At 40.5% G+C, this 10,234-nt stretch overlaps 1 protein-coding gene across 2 annotated transcripts in view; it reads left to right on the forward strand.

Moving 5' to 3' along the window:
* Positions 1-5,888, forward strand: part of NR4A3 (nuclear receptor subfamily 4 group A member 3) — a 44,727-nt gene extending 38,839 nt beyond the window's left edge. For both annotated transcript variants that reach the window (XM_043891039.1, XM_043891040.1), the window contains one exon: positions 2,594-5,888. In XM_043891039.1, the coding sequence (XP_043746974.1) occupies positions 2,594-2,841 (248 nt within the window). In that variant the 3' untranslated portion in view covers positions 2,842-5,888. The remainder of the gene's footprint in view (positions 1-2,593) is intronic.
* Positions 5,889-10,234: the final 4,346 nt, after the last annotated feature.

Below are 10,234 nucleotides of genomic sequence, written 5' to 3' on the forward strand. Positions count from 1 at the left end.
ACCTAATTTGATATATCTCAGGATTTAATAGAATTTACTATCAGCAGGATGACCGTTTGATCATGTTACAGCAACGAAAAGGTTTCACAAGGAAGCAAATCCCAGTTTGTTCTATTTTAACATTGTTTCTTATACCAATACCATTAACCTGGATATTTTCAAAGAAAAGAGTGATCTGCCAGTCTCATGACTATTTTCATTTTTCTGTTTCCGTTCCCCCTTCTCTGTGTGTGTTCACTTGCTCAGTCATGTCTGACTCTTTGCAACCCCACGGACTGGAGCCCACCAGGCTCCTCTGTCCATGGAATTTTCCAGGCAAAAATACTGGAGTGGGTTGCCATTTCCTACTCCATTCGCCCTTCTCTAGATATCAGAATAGTTTTTGCATAGATGGTAGCACAGCTTAGATACCATTTTGTATTCCATTCTTTATTTAATGTAACAGTATGTATTCTGCCATGTTGCTTCACAGCCTTCATGTCCTTTTTGATGTCTACAGAATCTTCCATTATGAGGACATACTATTTTTTACTCAACACTTTCCCTATTTTCCTTCACTTTATCCTTTTCTGTTTTTTTTTAATTGGAGTATAATGCTTTACAATGTTGTATTAGTTTCTGCCATACAAGAAAGTGAATCAGGCATATGAATATATAAATCCCTTCCGTCTTGGACCCCACTTCCCACCCCTCTACTTCATCACAGAGCTCTGAGCTGAACTCCCCACACTCTGTAGGAGCTTCCTGCTAGCTATCCGTTTTATACATGGTAATGTATTTATGTCAAACCTAATCTCCCAGTGCATCCCACCCTCCCCTTCCCCACCCTGCCCGCCCACACGCCAGTTCTCTACATCTGCATGTCTACTCTTGCCCTGCATATAAGTTCATCTGTGCAATTTTTCTAGATTCTAGGTGATGCCACCCCAAGGGTCTTCATGCATACAGTCTTATTCTTTTGTTCAACGTTTTCTTCAGATAAATTCCCAAGAGTGGGATTGCTTGGTCAGAGACGATGAACATTTTATAGCTTTTGAAATCTGCTGCCAAGTTTGCAGCCAGAATCTCTGCTCTTGAGTAGACAGTAGGCAGCACTAGTGGTAAAGAATCTGCCCGCAATGCAGGAGACCTGGGTTTGATCCCTGGCTTAGGAAGATTCAGGAAGATCCTCTGGAAAATGGGATGGCTACCCACTTCAGTATTCTTGCCTGGAGAATTCCATGGACAGAGGGGCCTGGCGAACTACAGTCCATGGGGTCTCAAAGAGTCAGACCCGACTGAAGCGACTTAGCATGCAGATACTGAGAGATGAAAACTTTGACTGAGATAACAGGGGCCAATGTCTTCTTTCAGGAAAGAGGCTCTGAAATCTACACGCTGAGGGAGAGCAAACTGATTGGCCTGAGTGTCAGGCTCCTTTTTGTTCACAGGAGATGCAACATTGCTCTGGAGCCAGAGGACAGAGGCTGCCTCAGAAGACTGGGTTCAAATCCCAGTTCTTAGCAGTTGTGTGACTTTGGGAAAACCATTTAACCATCTATACAAAATAAGAGATCATACTATTTAACATAGGGATAATTTTATATATTATTTCATGAAATATAAGATTACTGGTGTTCATGTCTTGCCACATTACGAAATGATTGCATCACCTCCTCGGGTCCTCCTCTTCTTCTCTTTGACTTTTCCATCTCCACAGATGAGAAACATGTGCCAGGTATAGGTCAATAGGAGTATGGGAGTGGGGAGTGAGGGGATAAAGAAAAGAAAATCCAGATTCTTCTCAATGCATCAAAACACAAGAATGCACTTTGTATCGGGGCCGCTTTTGCATTTGCAAATGGAAAATTACAGCCCCCACTACCAAGTGAGTGTCAGGATGGCAACATTTTTTCATTTACCTGGATGTGTGTCTGCATCACTCTGAAAAGAGTTGCTTCTTCACGGGGCTTTTGTAAGACCTCAGTCAGATAATGTGTGCAAAATAGTAACCACCCTGTTATTCTTTCACTGTGGCTCTGTGCTGGGAACTGTGTGCTTCATCTGTGTTATTCACCCAAGCTGGTCCTCCTAGAAACTCTGAATTGGGTATGATTATTATCTTCATTGTGTAAGGAAATCGTGGCTCAGAAGTTAAGGGACTCTAGGGGACACTGGGTAAGTGACAGGACTGAGATTCAGTCCCTAGTGCTGTTTGCTACTGTGTGCGTGCGTGCTAAGTCACTTCAGTGGTGTCCGACTCTGCAACCCCATGGACTGTAACCCGCCAGGTTCTTCTGTCCATGGGGATTCTCTAGGCGAGAATACTGCAGTGGGTTGCCATGCCCTCCTCCAGAGCAACTTCCCAGCCCAGGGATCGAACCTGTGTCTCTCATGTCTCCTGCGTTGGCAGGCGGGTTCTCTACCACTCACACCACCTGGGAAGCTGCATTTGATACTGAAGGCCACGAACTCCCTCTAAGAGGGAGGGCACTGTGACGGTAAAATGCCATCCCAACTGGCAGAACAGGACACAGGCCTCCATGAGGAATTCGGGGTTTTTTACGATATAGCTGCCTCCTCAATTTTCCCATCCTTTTCTATCCCTCTGCAGAACGACATGGGTTAAAAGAACCAAAGAGAGTGGAGGAGCTCCGCAACAAGATCACAAGCAGCTTGAAGGAGCACCAGAGCAAGGGACAGGCTTTGGAGCCCGCGGAGCCCAAGGTCCTGCGTGCCCTGGTGGAGCTGCGGAAGATCTGCACCCTGGGCCTCCAGCGCATCTTCTACCTGAAGCTGGAAGACTTGGTGTCCCCACCTTCCATCATCGACAAGCTCTTCCTGGACACCCTGCCTTTCTGAGCGGGAGCAGCCAGAGCAGGGAGCTGCCTCGTCTGCCAGCAGCCGCTTGCTGAGTAGCAGAGGGAGGGGGTCTGGACACCTACCATTTTCTGTCCTTCCTTAAGAGAGAAAGCAAGCAAGCTCCTGTCGAAATGAAAGACTTTTTTTTTTTTTTTTTTTTCTGGCACTTTTCCTTACATCTGAAAGCCAGAAAACTTGCAGAGTATTGTGTTGGGGTTGTGTTTTATATTTAGGTTTTGGGCTCGGGGTGGGAGGAGGGTATAGTTCATGAGGGTTTTCTAAGAAATTGCTAACAAAGCACTTTTGGACAATGCTATCCCAGCAGGAAAAAAAAAAAAGGATAATATAACTGTTTTAAAACTCTTTTGGGGGAATACAATTATAGTTGGTTTGTATTTAAAAACAAGAACAGCCGAGGGTTGTTCGCCAGGGTAGGAGGTGTCTTGAGACTGATCCCTTTAGAGTACACTTCTTGTATCAAGGGTACGTATGTGGTGCAAACAAGGCAGAAATTTTCTCCTCTTAGTTTCTTCTTCCTTTATTTTATTTTAAGAAATGGTGAAAGATGGAGGGTTACCTATACATCAGACATAGCAAACGATAATGGCTGTTCACTCCCATATGCAAGTGCAATTTTTAAAGTGCTGTCTTACTGAGTCTTGTTTATTAGCTCTCCTTTATTTTGTATAGAAATAAAAAGGAGGCGGTCATGTTAGCAAATGACACATGCTAATTTCCCCAGCAGAGGCTCTGTCCACCTGCCCTGTGGAACCCTTCTGAGGTATGGTCCATCCAAGAGTTTAGGCCGTTCCTGATGGAGCCAGACCCCTGCCCTAACTGTCCGACTGTCCTAAAGAGGGCTCAGATTATGAGACGGATTGCCACACAGCTTCTTTTTTGTCATGTTTTGTAAATCCTGCCAGAGTTCCCTAAACTTGCTTCAACTGTAGAAACTGACTCGCATTCATTCAGAAGCCCCAGGAGCATTCAATAAGTTTCAAGTATTTGAACCCTAGATGAGAACATGCAAATAAGTAGAAATGGATCATACAGGGTAAGCACCAGGGATAATAAAGTTTTTTAAAGTATATATAATTTAATTTTTGTTATTGGTTAATGAGACAATTTTGGAGAACAGGCAAGTCTTATTATAAAAAAAATAGTGTGAATGTAAGTACTAGAAAGAATTAGCGGCTGCGTTTCAACATTCCGTGTTCCTACTCCCTTTTGTATGTTTATACTGTTAATGCCGTATTATTAAGAGATAATTTGTTGCATAGTGTCCTTATTTGTATAAACATTTGTATGCACGTTATATTGTAATAGCTTTGCCTGTATTTATTGCAAGACCACCAGCTCCTGGAAGCTGAATTACAGAGTACTTAAATGGGGTGTTCACAGTGAACTTGGATACACCACTTAGAAATTAAATAAGCAAATATATATATAAATATAGCAGGTTACATATATATTTATAATGTGTCTTTTTATTAACCATTTGTAAAATAAATGTTACTTTCCATGTGGTTATTTTATGGTTCATTTGCAGTGACTTTTAAGGCAGTACTGTTTAGCACTTTGATATTAAAATTTTGCTTATGTTTTGCTAAATTCAAATAATGTTTGAAGATTTTTAGGTCTAAAAGTAACTTTATATTATATATATACTCTGTATCAAGTCAAAATATCTTTGGCCATTTTGCTAAGAAACAAACTCTGAATGTCAAACTGATGTCATAGTAGTTTTTGTTAGCTTTAAACCATTTTTGCTTTAGTCTTTTTAAAGGAAACATGACAAAACTATGCTGTTTATATTGTCATTAAATTATACAATCAAACAAATGCCAAATGATTGCCTAATTGCTGCAAAGGAGAGCCCAGATGGCAAATCATATATGTTTTTTTCCAAGTGTCATTCTGATATTTGATCTTGTATTATGTTTGTGTGAGCTTTTGTGAGAGATTATTTTTCTATTAATATCGAGATGATAGGATCTGGAATGTTAGGATCTTGGAATGTTAGAAGGGGCCTGACTTGTCAACTAGTCCACCCCTCCCTGAAATTCATAGAGAAGAGAACTGGGGCCCAGCAAAAGGCAGAGCTACGCAAGATCAAACAGCTGGTAACAAAATCAAGACTAGGGCCTAATTCTTCTTTCCATGGTCTTCTTACTTAATTTACTGCATCTGCAGGAAAACAGGCTTTTAAAAATAACCACTAATACTTACATTTTACCATGAGTAAAGTCGTACTTTTGCAGTAATTGTTTGAGTTTATATGCAGACATAATAGACATTACTAAATATCAGGAAAGCTGACATTTCATACAAGGTAGCTTCAGACCAAATTCAAGTTGAATTTGAATAAATTAGAAATGCTGTGCATACATATAACCCTTTTGTGCTCCGTTCGTCTTAGAATGTTAATCCTTGTTTTCTGTCATGTCTCTAAAGGAGAAACAAAACAGAAAACCAGAGCCCTGGAGAAATGCTGTCACTTGTTATTGTTACACCCATTAGATTTAAGGAAAAGACTTTTTAGTCGATACTGGTCGGTTGGAAGGAATGAAGAAGGTTTTTAGTTAGCATAGGTCCAGACACTAGTGCTGAAAATAAAGAGCATAGCCAGTGTTCCTCTGTCTTCCATAGTTACTACAACTATGAGAGCCCCCCAGACCCCCAGCAAGTCGTCTGTCAGTTCAGCTCTCTTTTTTTTTGGTCTCAGTGTTGACACACAAGTTTATACAGAGTGGATGACCGAACTAGCTCAGAAGAGGACAGCAAAGAAGTAAAGCAGGTGATCTTCCCTTGTGGGAGAGCTCTCTCAGTGCTAATATGCCTTCTGTGGGCAGAAATCAGGAATCCACCAGCTGTTAATGGAGAGTGCCTTGCTTCCATTTCAGACGGCAGAGTTTTCCAAAGTTTCTCTGCTCCTCTATCAGCATTGCTCTTTACTGGGTGTTAACCTTGTGTTTGAAAGAAATGCTCTTGTACATTAACAATGTAAATTTAAATGATTAAATTAAATTACATTTTATCAATGGCTACTGGTCTGTTGAATAAGCATGCTTCATTTAACGGTATTTTCTCAATCATTTATATAGTGGTATTTGCTGTGAACTCTTAAAGTGAAGAAAGTGAAAGTGTTAGTAACTCGGTCATGTCCGACTCTTTGCAACCCCGTGTGAACTCTTAAACTTATCTCATATGGATTGTTTTTAAAGGCTTACTAGTGCTGAAAAATTAATAGGCGTTCTGAAATAGAAATATATTAAACTTCACTGATTGGGAAGAGGTACATTCTAAATTCAATAACCATCTATTGATTACTTCCTGCAAGCAAAGCACAATTGGGTGCTTTGAGGAGATACAAACATGCAGTGCATGAAGCTTTTGCTTTCAACTGTATATAGTGGAGTTAACAATTTGTTGCCTAAAAGTATCATTTAGGCATGTAAAAGATTTCTTTCTGTTTCAGATTAATGGGATATCAGTCATTTGTGAACCAGAATTTATAAGAGTCGGGGTTAGAGTTCTCAGAGATTGATTGGTACTCTGCCTTTTTGCTGAAGCCATTACTACTACATTGCTTAGAAACGCCCCTGTGGGCAATGCAAATACAACTTTCATTCAACACTGGCCCAAACATATGGGCTTTCCCAGATGGCACTAGTGGTAAAGAACCCGACTGCCAATGCAGGAGACTTTAGAGACACGGGTTCGATCCCTGAGTGGAGAAGATCCCCTGGAGGAGGGCATGGCAACCCACTCCATATCCTTGCCTGGAGAATCTGATGGACAGAGGAGCCTGGCAGGCTACAGGGTTGCAAAGAGTCAGACATGACTGAAATGACTTGGCATATCCCAAATGTATATTCCAAGTGAGTACAAACATTTTTTTAATTGGCATATAATTGCTTTACAGTGTCGTGTTTCTGCTGTACAAAGACGTGAATCCGCCATATGTATTCGTGTATCCCGTCCCTCCCAGCTTCCCCTCCCCTCCCCACCCTACCCCCCGAGGTCATCCCAGAGCACCAAGCTGGGCTCCCTGTGTGCCCCTTGCAGGAGGTTCCCATTATAGTTTTCTATTTTACACACGGAAGTGTATTTATGTCAAACCTAATCTCACAGTTCCAAATGTGGGGTTTTTTCATGCACTGATAGCTCAAAAACAGAAATGTGGGCGTTCTCATGATTTTCTTTATTAGTTCATATGTAAAGTATTTTCTGTGACATCTAGGGGCTGTGTGTGGTCTAGGAGCCAAACACGTCTCTCTGCTTCTTGCCAGTACCTTCATCCCTCAACTATAAAATATTGTAAGAAGAGAATGGGAGATATGGTAAAGCACCATCTTGCATACAAATTCAAACGTCAATGCCTGGACCAAAGGGATAAAAGAGAAGGGGAGTGGAGAAGCTCTTTCTCTGGGGACTCTAGGGCCAAAAGTCTGATTTTGAGTGGGGAAGGAGGCAAGAAAGATCAGTTTTAGATAAGGGGCATATGCTTATGGATGAATTTCCATAGGTTAAATGCACAGAGATAACACAAGAATTGTTATTATTGTGCACAATTTTAATTGACGTTTTAAAAAATGTGGTAAAACACACATAAAAGGTACCATTTTAACCATTTTTAAATGTACAGTGATGTTAAGACCACATATTGTTGTTTAAACAATCTCTGGAACTCTTCTTACAGAACTGAAGCTCGGTTTCCATTAAACAATAACTCTCTATTCCTCCCTCCCACAGCCCTGGTAACCAATGTTCTTCTTCCTGTTTCTATGAATTTGACTACCGAGGGGCCTCATGTGAGTGGGCTTATTCGGTGTTTGTCCTCTTTCTGGCTTATTTCACCTAGCATGATGTTCTCAAGATTCGGCATGTTATAGCGTGTGTCAGAGTTTCCTTCCTTCTTAAGGCTAAATAATATTCCATAACAAATAATATATCACACCTTGTCAAGTGTCAGTGGACACTTGATTTGCTTCCTCCTTTTGACTATTGTGAGTAATACTGGTGTGAACGTGCATGCACAAATATTATCTTTTCAACACTTTGCTTTCAATTCTTTTGACTAAATGTTGACTTTTTGAGCTTATAAAAGGCATAATGCAAATTATTTTCAAAGATAATCTTGATTATATGTGATTTTTTTGCCTTAGGCACTGATTTCAGACTCTCCCCATTTTTTTTCTATCAGGTAGCTTCATGACCAAGCTACTTCTAAACTTTTGCTCTAAGACTAGGAGAAAAATGGAAAAGAACACAATCAAAAAAGAGAGAACACTAAAATCTGAGAGTATTAAATAGTCCATCATCTTGTCCAAATATTTGAAAAAGCCTGTACTTTGCCCAATCAGTTGAAAATCTCATCATGCTTCGAAGAGGGTGGTTTTTGTACCATCTATTATCTGACACTCCTCACCATGAACAAAATTCTTCAAAAGATACGTCAGAAAATTATTCTTCAGTGTCATCCTGAACTGCATGTGACACTAACATAAACAATACTTTTGTGTGTTCTATTCAGTTAGTTTTGCAAGCACACTGTCATTTCTGTTTTGTTTTTTTAAATCTCAGCCCAATTCATGGCTCTAGTAGTGAACCCAGGGATCACTGGCCCCTTACCTGATCACCAGCCGTGATGCTGGTCATCCTCCAGGTTGGGGTTCTAAGGGTATTTGATTTGAGGAGGAGACTCAACACTTATTAGGCATCTGTTATGTGTGCCAGCTATCCTGATAGAAATACTCACCCATGACATCACTTAATGCTCACTGCTTCGGAGAAGGTGTCATTATCCTCTGTCTGAAAATGGGGAAGGGAGCTAGGAGAGGCTGAGTACCTTGCCGGACATCCCGTGAGACCTCTGGCAGCCTACCTGGAGGTTAGTCTTTAGGCCCCTGCCTCCTCTTTGAGCACAGAGATCATTTACCCCGAGTTCCTCACTCATCAGCAAGTGGTAAGAAACTCTACCCAAGCACCAGAGCTACCAGCTTATACTCTGTCCCAACCTCATTTTCTCTTTCTGTCAAACTTACCACCTGTCCTGCTAATCCTTCAGCCTCCTTGACTCAAGGTATCCACCATCTGTCTCCAGGAACTTCGTCCCTCCTTAGCCTTAGACTGCAGAATCTCACAGTAAGGAAGCTCTGCTCCGCTGTCGGAGCGCCTTTCTTGTGCTTCCCCCTCTAAATACAAGTGTTCTCTGTCCTCAGAGTGGACTTCAGTCACTCAGCGCCTCACAGCTCTTTCCTGCCCCCAGCCAACTTCCCAATTTCCAGTTGATTTAAAACTTACACTCAGGCTGTGTCGTCAACAGCCTCAGAGCTGTCCTCCTTCGGGTTCTAGGGTCAGCTCTCTGTCCCCTTCTGACCATGTTCCCTAAACGCACCAAGGGCAGCATCTTCACCCCAGAACCTACTCCCTTTGTCCCTGAAGAGGGGCGCTACAGCAAGCGGAGGGCCAGGCAGCCCTTGACAGGCTCCGAGGTGCTCTCTTCCCAGGCGCCAGGCCTTCACTGTGCACATCGAATGCACGTGTTCCTGACACTATTTCCACCTTTCGCTCCTAAAATCCTAATTTCTTCATCCTGATTATTCCACCCTTGCCCATTTTTTTCCTGCCAGTTTCTAATCAATTGTTCAGAATTATACAAAGGTGTTTTTAAGTATATATTTAAAAAGACATGTAAGTATACTATCCTAACACAACTGCTTTCATATGTTTCACTGTCCATATGTACATATTTAGGGTTTTTTTTCTTATTTAAAAAAATAAAGAGTACATCCCTATATATTTGCATTTTTGCTTCTTACATTGCCAAAAGAGCCTACATGAAACTGAAGTAATATAAAACTGGAAAAACAAAACTGATTAAAAAAGTAAAATATTTCATATATACAAAAAATAAGACTAATTTAAAAGAAAAAATAATTGTAAAATGAATTGTACATACAAAACAATAACATAACAAATATCTATTAACTTATCATCCAATTCTAGAACTGTTGGAATCTCTATGATTTTCTAATAATATTCCTCACTTCTCCCCAACAGCCTGAATTTTGGTTTATCATTGCATATATATATATTCCTAAACAACTTATTGTTTAGAGTTACACTTTCAAAATTATATATTTGTTGTATCATGATGTATATGTTCTTTTCCAACTTGTTTCCTCTTTGCTCAAATTGTATTTTTCCATCTGTCAACAGATGAATAGATGGAATATTATTCAGTCATAGAAAAGAAAGAAACAATGCCATTTGCAACAATATATATAGACTAAGAAATCGTCATACTGAGTAAAGGAAGTCAAATAGAGAAAGACAAATATCATATGATATAACTTATATGTGGATTCTAAAAAAATGATAAAAATGA

Source organism: Cervus elaphus, chromosome 29 (genome assembly GCF_910594005.1).
Source record: "Cervus elaphus chromosome 29, mCerEla1.1, whole genome shotgun sequence".
Classification (NCBI taxonomy): Eukaryota; Metazoa; Chordata; class Mammalia; order Artiodactyla; family Cervidae; genus Cervus; species Cervus elaphus.